General features: G+C 38.4%; 2 protein-coding genes and 1 long non-coding RNA gene across 3 annotated transcripts in view; 1 reads left to right on the top strand and 2 right to left on the bottom strand.

Moving 5' to 3' along the window:
- Positions 1–2,237, bottom strand: part of mnat1 (MNAT1 component of CDK activating kinase) — a 54,287-nt gene extending 52,050 nt beyond the window's left edge. Inside the window, exon 1 of the mRNA XM_008400032.3 lies at positions 2,013–2,237. Coding sequence (XP_008398254.1) covers positions 2,013–2,101 — 89 coding nt within the window. The 5' untranslated portion in view covers positions 2,102–2,237. The remainder of the gene's footprint in view (positions 1–2,012) is intronic.
- Positions 2,238–4,265: 2,028 nt separating this feature from the next.
- Positions 4,266–15,158, top strand: six4a (SIX homeobox 4a). Its single transcript, XM_008400034.3, has 3 exons — positions 4,266–5,182; positions 7,399–8,096; positions 11,667–15,158. The coding sequence occupies exons 1-3, from the start codon at positions 4,449–4,451 to the stop codon at positions 12,260–12,262; spliced, it is 2,028 nt and encodes a 675-aa protein (XP_008398256.1). The 5' UTR covers positions 4,266–4,448; the 3' UTR covers positions 12,263–15,158.
- A 1,085-nt stretch (positions 15,159–16,243) lies between these two features.
- Positions 16,244–18,614, bottom strand: LOC103458903 (uncharacterized). The gene is made up of 2 exons (XR_532640.2): positions 18,253–18,614; positions 16,244–16,676 (listed from the first exon to the last, which is right to left on the bottom strand). It is a non-coding gene; the product is annotated as an uncharacterized LOC103458903 (long non-coding RNA).
- Positions 18,615–19,208: the final 594 nt, after the last annotated feature.

The following is a 19,208-nucleotide window of genomic DNA, read 5'->3' as shown; positions in this document are numbered from 1 at the left end:
AATACAGCTGGGGATGGTTCATGGTGTTGAGGTAAAAAAACGTTGCCCTAAAATGAAAGGATCTCCATGCATATGTTCAAGTCCACCATAAATGAGAAACTGCTGGAGTGAAATCTGCAAAAACACAAAATCATTCCAAGTATTTTTGGTCTAGTTTCTACTGCAAATATCTTAGACATGAAATAAGACAAAAGTAACTTACAAACAAGTTTTCAGCAAGATATAGGAGCGTGCTTAAAGTAAATAAATCCTTAATATTGATGAAAAAGTATAAGTTCCAGATTATTTTACTTATAACAAGACATTTTCCAACATTATAAGTGAAATAATCTAGCACTTTTTCATAAATATTAAGAAATTATTTACTTTATACAAGCTCTTACATCTTGCTTGTAAATTAGTTTTATTTTATTTCAAGTGTTTAAGATATTTGCACAAAAAAACTAGACCAAAAATTATTGGTAAGATTTTGTGTTTTTCAGTGTTTTGACAATCCAAATGTCTTCTGGAGAAAAGATTGAGCTGCTTGGCAACAACTTGAAGGATGTTTGAGTTAGAGGAGTCAAGATGAGACTTTCAAATCTACAAACTGTTATGCAGAGTAAGTGATACTTTTGCATTGCACAAGCACCAATTGTTTTTATTTGTGCATCCTCATGATTTCCTCTTATGACCTTATTTATATGGATGCTTCTTCTTCTTCTCCCACTTAATTCTGCAGCAATTCTACAAATCACATTTCAGGTGGTATTCATACAAACTTTGCAATCAATAATATATTTAGTCAGTTAGATGTAATTTCCTGGTTCTTTATGCCAAAACCTATAAGGATTTTAATAGGCGGATATTTCTAAAGGTTCTGTAAAGTAGTGGGATGATCACTGAAAAGAAAATGTGGGTTCACCGTTAAGATATTTAACAAACATATTGAAGTAAATTGATGTAATTTGGTTTATTCTTTTTTGTGCTTTGTTTCTAGATTTTATCAACATATCTTCTGATTATGCCTTTTAATGGGGTTGTTTTATATTTCATCCACTGACTGAATATAAAACAAACGTTGCATGACAACAACTGTGCATCTCTGTTTTATGTTGTGTTTGAGGCCTGCTAACAGGATTTAATATTAGAACATATACTGTACCTCAATGTATTATTATTGAATACACACCGAAAGTTAACGCTGCACACATTTACAATTATTCGACTTCTAAATCATCTGAATTAACACAAAAACATGTCCTCAAAGCAGAGTTGGGTACGTTTACTTGAGTAACATTTTTGAAAATAATTACTTTTAGGAGTATTTTTACTACACTGAACTTTTTACTTTTGCTTGAGTAATTTTATTATTAAGTATTGCTACTCTTACTTGAGTAAAAATTTCTGTATTCTCTACTTCACTGAATGAAGGACAAACGTGTTTTAATCAAACATCCACCAGACACAGACACACACAGTTTTGGTTAAAGTTTTAAAAGTTTTTCATTGAAAGAAACTGATTTGTAAATAATTTATGTTTGCCTGTTTTTGCTATGTTTTGTTACTTATGTGAATTATTGTCATTCTGGTTCTTAAAATGCCAACATTTCCACTTTATTAAATGATCGTTCATTTGAGTAGACTTTTTACCAAATACTTATTTACTCTTACTTTAGTAATTTATTGGATGGCTACTTTTTACATTTACTTCAGTAGAAATATGTCGAAGTAGTGCGACTCTTACTTTAGTACATTTTTGGATACTCTACTGCCTCAAACCTTGACCAGAATATTTCTCCATAGAGAAAAAAAAAATTGTCGTCTTGACTTAACTTGCCTGAAATGAACGACAGCTCCAACTTAAACCGTTCACACTCAGATTTAACGGTAAAATATGATTTAAAAAATATCATCTACTGACATTTAAGTGGCGCCTCTCAGCTTCCCTGTGGGTTATTTCTGTAAACTCTGCCCTGTTTTACAGAAATGATCCCCCTGCTGCTGCTTTCTGGGGCGGTTGGAGGACTTACAGCGTGTGGCCGCAGACGTTCACCATCAGCTTCAGCGACGGGTTCCTGTACTTGGTGGTCTTACATCTCGGACAGCCCTGGTCGTCCATCTTTTATTATTATTTTTATTATTTCTGTCAGAAACCAGCTTCCGAAAACGTCAACATCTGTGAGCGTCCACTGAGGAGGACCGAAGTGTCACTCTGAGAACGCTCCCACTGGAAACGCCTCTAATAACAATGGTTCCTACTCCTCGGACAGGCGCAGCAGACTGCAGGAGTATTGAGGTATATACAAAACCCACAACTTAATTTCTGTTTTCAATCCTCTTTCCTAGCTTCCCACACCTTCATCTAGTTTATGAAACCTCTGCTTAGAGGTTTATTGAGAATGAGAATACCATTAAAACCATTACATTTGACTTGATTTCAGCATAAACTAAACTTTTCTTATCCAGCACTTTAAAACAATCACAGTGGACCAAAGTGCCGTAAAGAAAAATAAAATCCATCTTCATCTTTTAAGCAGACATGTAAAGGATTCAGTTGGTGCTTGTACTACTGATAAATTCATCCACCTAGACAAAAACCTTAACTCCATTCTGAAAAAAAACAACAAAAAAGTCACCCCACAGCATGATACCGCCACCACCACCACATACATTCTTCTTTTGATGTATATACATTTTTCTCCCATCAGATTTGCAGAGGTTTTCAATGTGCTTTTTGTTCTCTCTTTCTCCTCACTGATACATTTGTCCAGTAAGATCCTTTGACACATTTCTGTGAAATATGACTTTAGAAATGTAGAAAAGCTGCCAGGATTGCTGGAGATGAATCAAAAAGTGCTTTGAAAAAGGTGTGAATAGTCAGGTTATTGCATTTTTATATATGTATTTTTTCCTTCACTCAATTTGTCCATTTTCCATTTAAACAATAAAGACCAAATGTTGCATTAAATGTAGAAAAAACTGATTGAGAATTTTTTGTTAAGCTTTTATGTAAAAAAATAAATCAGATTATCATAAGTATTTCAGAATAAGAAATAAAAACAGAAATATTTAATATTTCAAGCATTACAGAAGCTAATTAATATAAAAATTAAGAAAACAGGTTAAAAAAATACTAAAATAAGCAACAATATGGTTTAAAATAAGTTCATATATCTCAAACAGATTGGAAATAAAAGTGTACATTTAATTAATCCCACCTTTTCTCCATGTCCCAAAGTCTGATTAGCCATGAAAAAACATTAAATTACTCATATTTTCTCTTCTTTAAACTGTCTGAGGTCAAACTATGCGGAGTTTAATCTATTTGATTCATTAACTCCTTCATAATTTCATATGTCTATTAATATAAGTGCAATATGTTGGGTTGTAAAAATTGCAGATGAGCAAAAATAATCTCAATAATTAAATTTGATTCTATTTTAAATGATTAATTTTCCTAATCCATGTGACAACTAAACTGTACAAATAAGCCTCTTATTTTAACAGTTCAAAATGGTTTTACAAGTATCTTGTTATAGATTAAAAATTTTTGGAAAATATATATATTTTCAATTATAAGAAAACTCCACAGTCACATTAGATTAAATTATTATTTACTATTAATATCAAAATATTGCTGTTAATTTTAAATAGGCCAATAAAAATGTTGCACCTGTAGATCATATCTGACGTTTGTTCCATTTATGCATCAAGTGCATTTAAGTGAATTGTAAAGATTCGTGGTATTTTTTTTTTACAAAGCCTGACCAGATCAAATCAGTTTATAAATAGTTTGTGGTTTATGGTTTTTTAGCAGGAACTCATTTTACTATGCTGAATGAATCTGGTTTTATTTGCTTAGGTTGGCAAGAGCAATTGAGTTTTTTTCCACATTTAAAATGTGTTTTCTGTTGACGCCAGCAGCAGCAGCAAAATATTCAAAATAACAATGAGCAGGACCGTTCCCTTTGTTTGCATTGTCTTTGGAGAAACTTAATGAGAGCACTCCCATATTTCCCCTTGGATTTCCCTGCCTTGATGTGGGAATAAAAACACTTTTGTGCATACCTTCATGCAATGCAGCTACTGAGAACAGAGGCAACAAGAACTTCCCGTTCCCACGATCCCAGAAGCACTCACCTTGCACAGGTGAGCGCCGGGAATAAAGCCCTGCTGGAAGCTCCATGACTGACAGCTGAAAGCCAAACATTCGCGCATGAATCGCGCTCGCTCCTCCCTCCTGGGGCCCTCAGCGGCCAATGGCGTGGCTCTCCTTCAGATAGACCCCAGCGTATCTCCCTCCAGCCCCAGTCCCCGCAGAGTAAAAGTCACGTTGGAAGGAAGAGGGGAGAGAGAGATATCTGCTTACAGCTGCTGTCAGATATCCGATCGGGTTCGCATGGCGAGGAGGTAACCTGATCGAGCGGGGAGGAGTGACTCTGCCAGGGAAGGCTCGAACAAAAAAAATGTCTTCTTCTTCTGCTGGAGAGGTCACGGCAGTGAATGACATCAAGAGGGAAAATGTGAAGGAGGTGGATAAGCGTGAGAGCATCAAGCTGGTGGCGCTGGACGCGGCGGAGTTGTCCATGGAGCGCACGGCTCCCAACGCCGACGCGGTGCGCACGGAGCTGCTGGTGAGCGCCGCTTCCTCCCTGGCTTTCTCCCCGGAGCAAGTGGCGTGCGTGTGCGAGGCGCTGCAGCAGGGGGGCAACGTGGACCGGCTGGCGAGGTTCTTGTGGTCCTTACCCCAAAGCGACCTGCTCCGCGGCAACGAAAGCATCCTGAAAGCTCAAGCCCTCGTTGCCTTCCATCAGGCGCGCTACCAGGAGCTCTACAGTATTTTGGAGAACCATAGTTTCAACCCGTCCAACCACACCTTTCTGCAGGAACTGTGGTACAAGGCCCGGTACACGGAGGCGGAGAAGGCGCGGGGGAGACCCCTGGGCGCCGTGGATAAGTACCGGATCCGGAGAAAATACCCTCTCCCCAGGACTATCTGGGACGGCGAGGAGACGGTTTATTGTTTCAAGGAGAGGTCGCGGAACGCGCTGAAGGATCTCTACAACCAGAACAGGTATCCGTCTCCAGCCGAGAAACGGAATCTGGCCAAGATAACCGGACTCTCCTTGACCCAAGTCAGCAACTGGTTCAAAAACAGGCGGCAGAGGGACAGAAACCCATCGGAAGCGCAGTCCAAAAGGTAAGGAAACAAAGAAAAAAGCACGATGCACGCGTTTCTGTCTTCATCTCCGACTTTTTACCGGCCAAAAGGATATGTGCGCAAAAGGCGCATCTGAACAATCTTTTAATAAATTCAATTTTAAATCTCTCATCGTAAAATAACTCAACATAACTTTATTATATGCGCACATTTCGATATCCCTGTCCAGGATTAGTGCACAAAAACTTAATAATGATGTTATTTAATCACTTAATAACTGCGAATATCGCGTCAGACACAGTTTAGGAGTGAATTATTAAGTGGAAATAGTTAGGGAACAGAAAAAGCTTTAGCAGCACGCTTTTAATGTTTTGAAATATGAAGCTGTTGCCGTTCAGATCCGGTTTCAAGCGAAGCGGAGAGTCATGGAAACCAGAGGCAACCAAATAGCTTCAAGCCTCAGAGATCCGGCTGACAGGCGGGCGGGCAGGCCGGCGGGAGGAGGACGCAACTTTGAAGAAAGAGTTCAAAAGGCGACTCTGGATGAGCCTGTGCGTGAACACGCAAAGATCAGTCATGAAAATAATTTATTTTCATGATGACTTTCTTCTCTTGGACTAAAAGGATCTCCATCAGCTCTGCTTCATCTCATAATCCCGCAGACACACACAGAGAGATGTGAGGGCTGGTCTTTCATGTTTTTCCCTGTGAACAAAGATGACGCACACCTGGTAGAGGTGACCCCTTCTACCCCCTTCCTCACACACACACAGACACACACAAACACAAACAAACGTCTTTATTAATCTCCAAATGGTTATTAACCTGTGGATTTCTTTGTAGGGCCACATGGTTGGGGGTTGGTCGTGCGTGTGTGCGCCCTGCGTTGGAGGGAGGGAGAGAAGGAGGGAGAGAAGGAGGTGGAAAGCAGCTGTTTTAATCACTCTTTATAAAATGAGACCATAATAACAAGGAAGAGCGTTTCAGTCCTTGTGGTTTTATGGAGGGTTTCTGTTGAAAACTGAAAAATGTGGATTGTAGTTTGACTTCCAAGCCATTTGTTGTTGCAGAATTTATTGCGCCAAATGGTCTCAGGGTTGTTGCTGCTGTCAGAGCAGCTCTCCATGAGGTAAAGAGGGCTGAACAGTCACAACTTGTTTAGTTTAGTAACCAGAGGTGGGTAGAGTACAAAAAAATACTGTACTGAAGGAAGAACTACTTCAATGTATTCTTACTCAAAAGTATTTGGTAAAAAGGCTCCTCAAATATTCATTTAATGTTGGTATTTTAAAGACAAAAATGAAAATAATTCATATAAATAACATAATTACAAAATAACAAACTTAAGGAAAAATTCTCCAAATTTCTTTCTTTCCATTTCAGGCTTAAACATTTGTCTGTGTCTGATAACTTTTTGGTTAAAATCACTTTGTTCTTCATCAGTGACTTAAGGCTTCAAATAAAGTTTTTTTTAAAGTAATATATCACTTATTCTGACAATTAATTGATTAATCATCCGTTCAACCTATCAATTATTCAGTTAATTTGATAAAAAATAAAATTTGGCACATTTTATTTTTTCCCCATTTAAACCCTTTCTGCACAATATTAGAAATGTTATGGAAGGTGCAAATAAATTCCATTTTAAATAAGAAAATAAAAACTTTTATTATCTAAAATGCATAACGAGTGAATATTTAAAAAATACCACTTGAGGAGTTTTGAGCAAAACATATTGACACACAATAGAGGTGTTTTTAATCTTAAATGTTTACATATTTTGTACAGTTTTGGCTTAATTGCTGCTCTGAATTTGTTATTTTTTCAGAAAATTTTCTTTTTTTTAAAAATTTTGTACCTCAGGTAACAATTAATCAATTACTAAATTAGTTGACAACTATTTCAATCATCAATTAATCACAATTAGTCATGATTAATCACAATGAATCTGATTAATCGTTTCAGCCCTACAGGATAGAGGGCTGTAGGGATAGCAGCGGATAGAGAATCCAGAAATTTTACTCAATACTTCATAAAAAAGTTAATAAAGTAAAGGTAAAAAGTATAGCTTAGTAAAAAGTATTTTTTTTTCCAAAAAGTTACTCAGGTAAACATAACTAGTCACCACCCAACTCTGTTAATAATACAGAGCTGTAATATTTTGTTTTCTTTCCCAGAAAACAGTCAGTTGTAGGAAATGCAGTTTCTTCTTCTCTGTTTTGTGACTCATCTGTTTTTCTGCTGCCGCCCTGCAGTGAGTCTGATGGAAACCACAGCACAGAGGATGAGTCCAGTAAGGGCCAGGAGGAGCTGTCCCCTCGTCCTCTCTCCAACTCTTCAGACGGAGTGATAACCCACGGGAGCCTCCCGGCTCAGGCTGGACCTCTGGACGGGGGCGTCGTCATCCAGCAGATCGGCGACATCAAGATGTCAGGATCCAGCGGCGGTGGCGTCTACAACGGCAGCCTCGCAGCCACTAATGCTTCCTCCACCGTGTTTCACAATGGCGGCTCATCCTACCTCCACTCGCCTGGAAACATCCTTTTCAACGGGCTCAATCTGGGCATCCAGCCGCTGGCGTTCAACCCCCTGAGGCCGCCCGGCGGGGTGCTGCTGGGTGGCTCCGGGGGGGACATGCACATGCAGACGGGCCAGGAGAAGGGACTGGGCGGCGCCGAGGAGTCCGTCCTGCAGTACTCCTCCTACTCGGGCTGCGTGAACGGGTCGGAGGTGAAGCTGGAGGGCGTCCACACCATGGCGGCCCAGAACGGAGGCTCCTCTGTGCTCACCTTCAGCTCGCCGTCTGCAGCTCTGCAGCTTGGCGGCTACAGTCTGGTCCCGGTACCGAGCGGAGTCCCTGACAACGACGGCAGCACGCTGCTCAACAGTGATGTAGGTCTTCCTCCTCTACAGCTGCCGTCTGCTTCATCTTCCTCAACAATTACTCAACAAGGTGAGCCCTAGCAAGTAATGAGCCTTTTTAAAAGGTTACTTTGAAGGCTGCAAGTAACGATTATTTTAATCAACGATTATTTGATCGATTATCATGACGATTAATCGGGTAATAAAATTGACACATTCGACAGTTTTATTTAACCACACACTGAATAAGGAGAATGGAGCTCCAACTCTGTCAAACTCACTTTAATTCAGCTTATTTATCGTGATAACTTAATAAACTTCCTTTAATTTGATTACTTATAACAAATGAACTATTTTTTTAAGTTCAATAACCTGTTTTCAAGTTTATTCTGTTCTAATATTAGAAATACATTGAAATAGGATTATTTTTATTTTTTAACTAAGAAAATAAACATTTTATTGACTAAAATGCAATGACATAACATTTCTTTACTGAATGATTTATCATTTGTAGCAAAGGATGCATCTGCAGCTAAAAATACTCCTAAATTCAACGCTTTCTGCTTGACTCAACACCAGTAAAGTCTTGGACTAAACTGTTGGCTGTGTTTTGGACTGACTGATTAATAATTGGATAGAAAAGGTGCTTAAAAGGAAGTTTTCTCTGCAAAATTTGAACCAGAAGCAAAACCTATGCCACTTGAGGAGTTTTAGGTAGGACATACTCTTTAGCTTTAATGCTAAAGATATCTATCTATCTATCTATCTATCTATCTATCTATCTATCTATCTATCTATCTATCTATCTATCTATATATATATATATATATATATATATATATATATATATATATATATATATATATATATAGTATAATTTTGACTTAATTAACCACTTTGACTGTGTTATTCTTTCACCAAATGGCCTAATCGATTTCTCAATTAGTTGACAATTATTTCAGTAATCGATTAATCACGATTAATACGATTAATCGTTTCAGCCCCCGTTATATTTGAATTATGAATAAGATGAAGAGTTGAAATGGATCTAGTGACACCAATAAATGTATTTTTGCCAATATTCTAATGAAGTTGAGTAAATTTCATTGTAAAATCTTAAATAAATCAGTGATTTTAGCTTCCAATATAAATTCCATTTCCTCTGAGAAAAATATGTTGCCTTTTTTTTTTACATTAAAACAACAAAACCTACATTTTTATCTCTCATCTGACAAAGCAGAAGTGTGCAAAAGACAAAATCTTACCAAGTATTTCTAGTTTCCAGTTCAAATACTCACAACAAAGTTTTGGCAATATGTAGGAACTTGTTTTAAGCTAATAATTCCTTAATATTGATAAAAAGTGGTACTGGCAGATTATTTCCCCCATAATAAGAAATTAATATTTTACATGGTAAATAATTTGCCGTTGGAACTATTACTTTTTCATCAATATTAAGAAATTACTTACTTAGAACAAGCTCCTGTGTAGCTTCCGAAAAGTTACTTGTAAGTTAGTTTTATTTCCAGTAAACTAAGAAACTGGAAACCAGACAAAATACTTGGTAAGACTTTGTGCTTTTGCAGTGTAGTGTGTCAGTCTCGCCTGAATGCCTTTAGTAAACCAACAAGTTTCACTGTTCACTTTTAAGGCTGCAACTATCAAAATCAAAATCATTTTATTACTTGAATAAATTGACTGAATTTTATCAGAAGCAAGAATTAAACAACTCCTGAAAGTTTTAATCTGCACTTAAAACGATTTAGCTGCAGTTATAACTCTGAACAAATTGATAACAGCTCTTCATCCCCCTTAAATTTTTGTCTGGGTTTTGTTTTTGTCGTTCGCCTGTCTCGGTTTGGGCCGTAGGGAAAACATACTCGCATGCATATTTCTAAAAGCGGTGATCTGTTTAGATGAATAAAAACAAGCTATGAAGTCACCATCACTAATCATCACCGCATTGTTGATCTCCAGAGCAGGCAGTGAAGGTGCATTTCAGGCCATCAGCAGCAATGAAACGCATGAACAGAGGAGGAAGAAGAAGAAATTACTTCACTTATTGTGACATAAAACAGAGAATGGAGAGCAGAAACCCCCAAAAAGCAGAAAATTACAGCTTCCCTTTGAGTCCTGGCAGACTGGAGCGTTTGTTCTGCTAGTCGGCAGAAAAAGCACAAAGTGTTTGAGACATGCAACAGTATTTCTGAGAAAAAGGTCTGGGCAGACTGCTGTGCTGGAATATTTTCATTCACAAATCAATAACTTGGTTACTACCACTCCAAGGCGAGTAAATCTTTCTCACAGACTTCCAGTACTTTTATTTTTCCTTCATCTATTCATCTTGAAAAAATGTATTCTTCTACCTAATGCTGTGCAGATTAATTAAGCTAATGGGTTTTAGAGCAACTGAGAAAACATCAGTAAATGTTTATTTCCCGTTTTTTTAATGTTTCGTTGCTGGCGTCTCCTGCTTTTGGTTTATGAATTGCACTGGTTATTTCCTGCTTTGACAATTAGCTTAGTTTGGCTCAAAAAGACTTACCTGTCAAATTAAAGGTAGTACAAAAAGTAAAATGTGTGGAGAATGAAAAACATTGAGAATTAAACAACAGATCTAAAGAAGTAATGAGGTCTAACTTATCTACATATACTGTTTAAACGTTTTTCTCCTCATTGTCGAACTTTAAATTAGACCAGTTCTTTCTGTTTTAGGAGAGTTAAAATCACAAAACTTATTTCAATTTGCTTAAAATAACGAGACTTTTTAAAAAAAGAAAGTTTGTGTAAGTTTCTTCAAATACAGAATTGTAATCACTAAGATTACTAAACTATTTGGGAAAAGCCCAGATGATGATGTCATGACCCTGTAAGCTTCTGATTAAAGGGGAGGATTAAAAACTTAATTAGAGAGCGGTATTGACACAGTAACAATAACCTTTGACAATTAAATCAATAAATAGGCCAGTAGGCTTGCCTTGGAGGAAAATGACAATACAAAGTTTTTAAATTGTGTTAAATCTTTGGATGTATTTTAATCAACACCTCAAACACACGGCTTCCTTCTGTGACATTATCTACAGAAAATCTAAAGAAATCAGCTAAGATATCCGGGAGAAAAACTGCTGACCTTTATGACTCCAGGTCTTCCCTGGGTGTAATTTCCAGATACCTGTGAAGGTGACCTTCATGCATGAGCTGCATGAGAATATGGAGGAAACTAATAACTGATCTACAGCAGTGGCAGCATCATGGTTTGTGGGAGTTTTCCTGCAGTAGGGAGGGACTGGTGCACTGCTGGCACCAAGAGGAAAGAACATAATAGGGAAATACTGATGCAACATGGAGAGTGGTTTTTAATCCTAATTTAAATAAAACTGTTAAGCAAGATATCAGAGCTTGTTTAAAGTAAATTGACGAGTTTTACGCAAAACATATTTACAGATTATTGTTTTTTTATATCTAAAATAAACGTATATTTATTTGGTATGGTTTTGGTTTAATTGTTCTGAATTTGTTTTGTTTTTTTCAGGAAATGGCTCTCTTTTTTGTGTCTGTAAACTCCAGTTAATCGATTGTTAGCTGACGATTATTTTAATAAATGATTAATCACGATTAATCAGCCGTAGTCTGGTTTTAACTTTACTTCCTGTTTTTACAGGTAACATGTCTCTGAACAGCGCAGCGGTGAGCTCGTCCAGTGAAGACTCCTTCCAGCCGCAGGACAAGCTAACCATGACGTCTCTGCACCACAACAGTGTCCTCTACAGCCTGAGCAACCAGACCGCCATCAAGAAGGAGCCTCTGGACGGCGGGATTTACTCCTCGTACCACGCCGGGCTGCACCTGGACCCCAGCGGTCAGATCAGCTACACTAGCCCCGACTCGGCCTCCAGCCACGCCGCCGCCGCCACCACCGACGCCACCGTCAGCTCGTCCAGCTCCGAGCCGGAGGTCTACACCACCCTCACCAACAGCACGCCTCTGATGGCTCCGACGGACCAGGACGCCCATCACCACCTGCAGCCGGCGGAGTACCTGGGCTCCCACGAGGTGCACCGAGGGGCCCCGCACTCACACCTGATGGGCCCCAGGATGAACAGTGACTACATGAACCTGCCGGAGAGCAAGGCGGACGGCTCAGGGCCCGGGGGGATGAACGAGATGGTGCGGGCGATGTGCGGGGAGCTGGAAGAGGGGAAGGAGCTAGCCAAACTACAGACTGTGCAGATGGACGAGGGCATGTCCGACCTTTAACCTCAGACTTTGAAGCACTCACATCCACCTAGGCAGTCATATGAGGAATCTTTTTACTCTTCTGTGTGCGTGTGAGTGTGTGTGTGAGTTTTTAAGCATTGATTTCCTTTAAATTATTTGCTTTTATTTTCACTTTTGAAATGCACTCTAGTCAGAAAGGATCCGTGTGGGTGGGCTGCTTCAGCTTTTTACAAAAACGTAAAAATAAAAGAGGCTGTGACGTGTTAAAAAACGTTCATGTGAAGAACCAGTGAGGCCTCGTCCACATGTAGCCGGATATCTGAGAAAACAAATAAATTTTTATAAGTTATGCTGTTTCATCCACACGAAAACTCTGTTTAATATAACTAAAAACAATTACGTTTCAGATATATTAAAAATTAAACTCTGTATTTGTGTTTAGGGTCCCATGTATTACAGTTTGCGGCAAATAATGCGCCAATGTATCCACAAACTTGCTTTAACATGATTCCCAAACAGCATCGTTTTGTATTTTATTGCCTTTATATTCTAAAAAGCTATTTAAAAGTAGTTCAACTTGTAAATCCGTCTGCACAAGTGAACCTCCAGGCGCCATGTTTGGCTCCTAACAGAAAGTAGTGACCGTTTTGAAGCGATCTGATTGGCCGACGTATGTTTTAGTTTTGTGCTACACTGCCCCCTATGGGTTTGGCGTGTTTAATACAACGCGCAGGGACGTAACCGGTCCCTTGTTTTCGATATTAATTAACAATATGGCGGAAATATTTACGACGGCGAATTAGGGTCATCCTAGACAGTAGAGTTTTCAGCAGAAAAACTCTGAAATTTGAGATTGATTTCAGAAAATTTCTTGAAAAAACAGGGAAATTTCTTGGGTCTAAAAGTTGAAAATTTCAAAGAAAAAAAGTTTTTTTGGATTAATCTTGTACATTTACCACAAAAAACAAGGAAATTTTTTAGCTCTAAAAGTTGAAAATTTGCAAGAAAAAAAAATTACATTTTTAACTTGATCTCAAATTTCCTACAAAAAATAAGAAAATTTCTGGGCTCCAAGTGTTGAGAATTTGCAAGAAAAACTCAGAAATTTTGAGATTAATCTCAGAAATTTTTTTAGAAAAATCATGGAAATTTCAGAGTTTCAAAAGTAAAAACTTTTCAGCTTTTGAACCCGAGAAATGTACCAAAAATGTTAAATTTTCAACTTAGAAAATTTCTAAGAACAGACACAACATTTCTGAGTTTTTTGGTTGAAATTTACTATCTACAACAGCCCTAACAGAATAGTAGATATTTGTTTTTTAAAAGACCCGGCTACGTGTGGACCAGGCTTTAAATTGCTCTGAGCGATGAGAAGTAGCCGCTGCATTGAGCCTGAGCTTCTTTAAATGAGCATTTTTATAGACAGCACCTGCTACTTCCTGTTGAGTGGATGTGATCTGCAGAAGCAGGTGCTGGAATGCCTCGGGTCACATGACCGGGATGTTCCTCCAAACCAAATGCATCATGTGGGTCGAACCAAAAAGGTCACTCTGGAGGGTGGAGAGGGAGAAAGCTACTAGCTGAGCAGCTTCACTGAAGGACTAGAAGGAATTGGTGAAACACAGAAAAGTTGCTGATTTAGGAAGAAAAGTGTCCTTGAGGACACATTTTAATGTCTCTAAAAGCTTCTCAAGTCCATACAAAATGCTGCTTTTGCGTTTTATAACCTATTAGAAACCTTGACTGTGGAAGAGTGAAGACAAATGTGCCTTTCGGCGGCTAAAAATACCCAACAGCTTGTTTCTTGTTTGGCATTTGCGCTATTGCCGTGGCATTACGATGTTTGAAACAACCACTGTGCTGGACGGGTTGCCATGCGCGGCTCATCCAGAAGACATGAACGGGTTGCCATGCGCGGCTCGTCCAGAAGAAATGCCGGCTGCTGCAGCCCTGGCTCCTGTTCCCAGGCCCATCATCAAGTCATGACACAAACACAGAAGCGATGACGTCTTTCATCCTGAGCCGTTTGAGCTTCAGGGTTCCTGCAGAGATGGAGTTTGAGTTCAGTCTTTTTCCCAAGAGTGGATAAGTTTGATAAGCAAAACAAAATAAGATTTTTGGAAAAATATTTGTTTTTCTAGACTTTTTACCCATCCCACTATCTAAATGTAGTATCCTTCCTTCCTTTCCTCTCTTGTTCCTCTCTTCCTTCCTTACCTCCTACCTAACTTCCTTCATTGCGCCCTTCCTTTATTTCCCTTCATTGCCGTTTTTCATGTTTTCTTTCATCCTTGTGTCCTACATCTTTCCTTTCTTCCTTATCTTCTACCTAATATCTTCTATTGCGTCCTTCCATACTTCCTTGCATCGTTTCTTGGTCATCCTTCCTTTCTTCTGTCCTTTGTTTCCTAACATCCTCCATTGTGTCCTCTTTATTTCCTTGTGTCTTTCACTGGTGTCTTTTGTGTTTTTCTTCCATCCTTGGATCTTTAATTCTTCATTCTGTCTCCTTTCTCGTTTATTTGTCTTTCCCTTCCTTCCTTCTTTACTCCCTTGTTTCCTATCATTTGTGTCCTTTTATTTCCTTGCAGCCTTCATTATTTTCTTTCCTTGTGTCCTTTCTTTTCTTCCATGTCCTTCTCCCGTCCTTCCTTGTCTCCTAAGTAACTTCCTTGTGTCCTTTATTTTCTTGCATCCTTCGCTGATGTCTTTTGTTTTCCATCCATCCTACACTCTTCCTTCCTTCTTTCCTTTCTCCTTCCATCATTTGTGTCTTTTTTACTTCCTTGGACATATTATTGGTTTCTTTAATGTTTTCTTTCCTTTTCTTCCACCCTTGTGTCCTTCATTGTCTCCTTTCCTCTATCTTTCATTGTGTCCTTGTTTCCCTATTCAAAGTTTATTCACTGTAGAAAGTAAATCCAAAGTAACTCTTTTGTGTTTTATATTTTAAAATGAACATAAAAGACTGAGTTTGGGAAACTCCTGAATTTCTACATGAAATGTGTAGGAACCCGAGGGGTTAACTGGCTTTAAAACAAAGCCAGGCTGAAACGGCTTTAGGATTTAAAAAATGATTGAAATCATTTATCTTTGCACAGCATCAAACTATTTCATTAAATGAGTGCCTTTTAACATTTGCTGTGAGGGATTCAGTCAAAGTGGAACAGAAATCAGCTCCAGAGGTCTGCAGCCTCTGCCTGAAGGTTTCCTTAAAGGGGACCTTTTATGCAAAATTCACATTTTGGTCGTTTTTATGCTTCCATTTGTGTCTCCACTGCTTCTAAAAACAGCACAACCATTAAAAAATATTTTTCTGAAAAGAACTTAATGTTTTTTGGTGTCTGGAAAGTGAGCCATTTCAAAAAGTAACATTTTACAGGCGTTACACCGTTACCTGCCAACCCAAGCAAAGTCAAGCCCGTTGCCTAGTAACCCATGTGGAGCTCCAGCACGTTTGGTCAGCTGGTTTTACCGCTGTATCCGCTGCACAATGGCTGCTAGGAAAAAAAATCAGTGCTTTGTTGATGATTTACCATCCAGAAACCCCTTTCTACATTCTTGTTGACTGCGCAGAAGGTTCCACTTCTGCTTTTTAAAGATGTACAGTTGTATAATTGCACATCTGTTGGCAGCCATTTGGGTTGGGGGCGTGGCCAGCAGAAGCTTATTTGGACTTTAAGTAACAGAGACACTAAAACAGTTGATTCTTATAGGGGCTCAAAATCGACTAAAATCTCATCTAAGAATGATTTTGTGCATAAAATGTGACAGACATGTTTTGATTGAGCCCATCCTAACATGTCAATGGAAGCATAATAGGTGACCTTTAACTGAAGGCCATTTGTCCAACAGTTTCCCAACAGGACCTGAGGTTCTTACATGAACACATTTCAGCCTTACAGCCAACTCATCACATGTTTTCATGCCTTCCCGTCTTCAGGATGTCTGAGCGGACCTTTCAGTGAAAGTATCCTCAGTGCTTTAATGGTATAAACCAAAAATTATGAGCAAAAAGTCTTTTGTTGTTGTTTTTTTTTTTAATCTTAGCTTGAATTATATGTTTGTTATCTGAAATTATGTGAATGTATTTTTCTAAATCTACGTACTGCAATAAAAGTTTATATTTATAAAAACGTAAAAAAAAAAAAAAAAAAAAAGACAAAGAAGAAGGCAGTTTTATTCCTGATGTGATTTTACGATGACTGATAACAATATGGGATCATGGAGATTTTAGCGACACAGTAAGCCTGTAAGGAATGTGAGTTTACAACAGAAAGCACATGTCCTCCCGATATTTAAAAGTCCAGCGTTGCCAGATTGAAAGGACGGCGAGGGGGGACGCATGCAGTAATCCAGCAAGCCTTCTGCAGCTTTCTGCAGACCTGTGGTGATGGTTTACACATGCTCCACAACCTGGACTTCATTAGGCCTCCTTTTCTCATCTCAGCCTCTGTAATTCAAATAAACAGCAATGAGATTTCCAGAAGTAAAGCTCCATTTGGGTGGGGGGTCCAAAAACTTCCCTCAGCTCAGGCCAAACCAAAAGCTTTTCCCCTGAAACGAAGGCCAAACCCCACCGCCTCGACATGTGAGCTGCTGTCACTCACTCAGCTCTTCCTGCAAATTTGGGGGAATTTACTGTAAATTTCCTGTTTCAATAAGTGTCCACACTGCAAAAACACAAAATCTTACCAAATATTTCTAGTGTAAATATCTCTCTACACTTGAAATGAGACAAAACTAACATACAAGTAAGATACGGGAGCTTGTTTAGAATAAATAATTACTTTTAAAATAATTTATTCAGTAATGTCTTGTACATTGGGTGCTGGTTTTTGTTTTTTGTCTTTCTGAACAATACAAACAAAACTCCTCCCACACTGCAAAAACACAAAATCTGACCGAGTAGTTTTAGTTTAGCTTCTAGTGCAAATATCTTAACTTCCAAGTAACTTTTCAGCAAGAAATAGGAGTTTGTTTTAAGTCAATAATTCCTTAATATAAATGAAAAATTATTGGTTCAATTATCAGATTATTTCACTTATAGCAAGACTTTTTTTCCATGTTATAAAATAAACTTTTCGTCAATATTAAGGAATTATTTACTTAAAACAAGCTCCTTTATCTTCCTAAACAGTTTCCTTTAAGTTAGTTTTGTCTCATTTCAAGTTTACTGAAATATTGGTACGAGAAAGTAGAATGAAAATACTTGGTAAGGTTTTGTGTTTTTGCAGTGAATTTCTGAAGGAGAAGACAAAAAAAACATTTGTAAAAGTAACATTTGTTACTTTTACAAATGTTAAAAGTAACAACATTTGTAAAAGTAACAAATGTTACTTTTACAAATGTAAAAGTAACTTGCTGGATCATTATTATGATCCAGCAAGATCATAATAATGATCTTAAGATCATAATAATGATCTTGCTGGATCATTATTATATCCAGCAAGATATAATAATGACAAAAAAGCACTATTTCCACTGTTTGATTATTTTATTTATAACATGGAAAAATGTCTTCTTATGAGTTAAATAATATTTTTAAAGGATGTGCCTCAGTGTCAGGAGATAGAGTGAAAACAAAGTGGTCCAAGTACACAGCCCTGCGGTGCGCCCCGTGGTAAAACCACTTTCTGGATGATTTTTTTAACATTAACCCTCACTGGGATTTGTTTAAATTTGCAGTGGAACTTGTACTTTCTTTTATCAATTTTAAAGAATTACTTACTTAAAACTAGCTCCTATTTCTCACTGAAAAGTTACTTTAATGTAGTTTTGTCTCATTTCAAGTCTACTAATTTATTGTCAGTGTGACCTGGGCGGAGAGACAAGATGGAGGCATGAATGTCATTTTTTAAAATGTTTTTCTCTGTGGATCTGTGGGATAAGATCCAACGGCTGACCTAAATAAACAGAGGCTGCTTGTTTGTGCTCACCGTTGAGGTTCGGCGAATGAGGGAGGGGGAAATGGCAGCGACTATAGCGGGAAGCAGGGAGGGAGAGGCAGGCACCCAGGATAAAGTTACCTGTGCACAGGTGACCTCGTCGCCATGGGCAGTGGATTAGCTGATTGTTGGGTATCGGGTGACTCCTCCTGTAATATTGAAGAGGGTGAAAACAGCTTTGTTGGAGCCCAGAACAATATCCCATTTGCAGCAGAGGCTCCGCAGTCTGCGGCTCTCACGGGGAGGAGGCCAGAGGAAAAACTCCAAATTCAACCTTTTGTGTTCAGCAGAACAAAGATGGAAACCAGAAAAACCGGGATAATCCTATATCTTTGAATCAGTGGGTCATTTTGTCCACAATTTAAATCGACAAACATAAAACCTGAGCTGTAAAAGAGAGGGAGCTCCTCCCAGAACTTTGGCCTTATTAAAAACACTGACCCCTGATCTTTCAGATGGTTTCAAAGCTGACATTTAATGCGGCGCAGCAGACTGCAAGCCGCATGTAACATGACCTGGGGAGCAAGGTACTCCACCACTCTACGTCCCACTAATGAGAGGGCAAGGGGTCAGCGGGTACCAGCCGGCTGCAGACCCACCACTTTTAACCAACCTGGTTCTGCCAGAAACATCGTCTGTTTGCTCCGATACTCAGCGGCGGAATCAGATATGTTGTTTTAGAGGGAAAGTATTACACATAATCAGTGGTGGAGAAAGTACTCAAAAAATGTACTTAAGTAAAAGTACAAATACACAGACAAAAATGTACTCAAGTAAAAGTAAAACTACCACATTAACATTTGTACTTAAGTAAAAGTTAAAAAGTACTGACTTTTAAAAATACTTAAGTATTAAAAGTAAAAGTACTTGCTCAATGGATTACCTAATCGCTAATATCATTAAGTGTACCGATCGTATTTAATTTTAATACATTAGAAATGTGCCATTTTAATGAACAATGCCACAGATAAAGCATGTTTTTATTGTGTTTACTCTGTAACATAGTTTAGACTGAGATATGTGATTCTATGCATCAT

The sequence above is a fragment of the Poecilia reticulata genome, chromosome 22, assembly GCF_904066995.2.
Source record: "Poecilia reticulata chromosome 22, P_reticulata-male-v2, whole genome shotgun sequence".
Lineage (NCBI taxonomy): Eukaryota > Metazoa > Chordata > Actinopteri > Cyprinodontiformes > Poeciliidae > Poecilia > Poecilia reticulata.
This window is presented reverse-complemented; position numbering and strand designations above follow the sequence as displayed.

Coding starts and splice junctions, on each gene's coding strand:
- six4a (XM_008400034.3), top strand. CDS start 4,449: ATGTCTTCTTCTTCTGCTGGAGAGGTCACGGCAGTGAATGACATCAAG. Junction 5,183..7,398: donor TCGGAAGCGCAGTCCAAAAG/GTAAGGAAACAA, acceptor GCCGCCCTGCAG/TGAGTCTGATGGAAACCACA. Junction 8,097..11,666: donor CTCAACAATTACTCAACAAG/GTGAGCCCTAGC, acceptor CTGTTTTTACAG/GTAACATGTCTCTGAACAGC.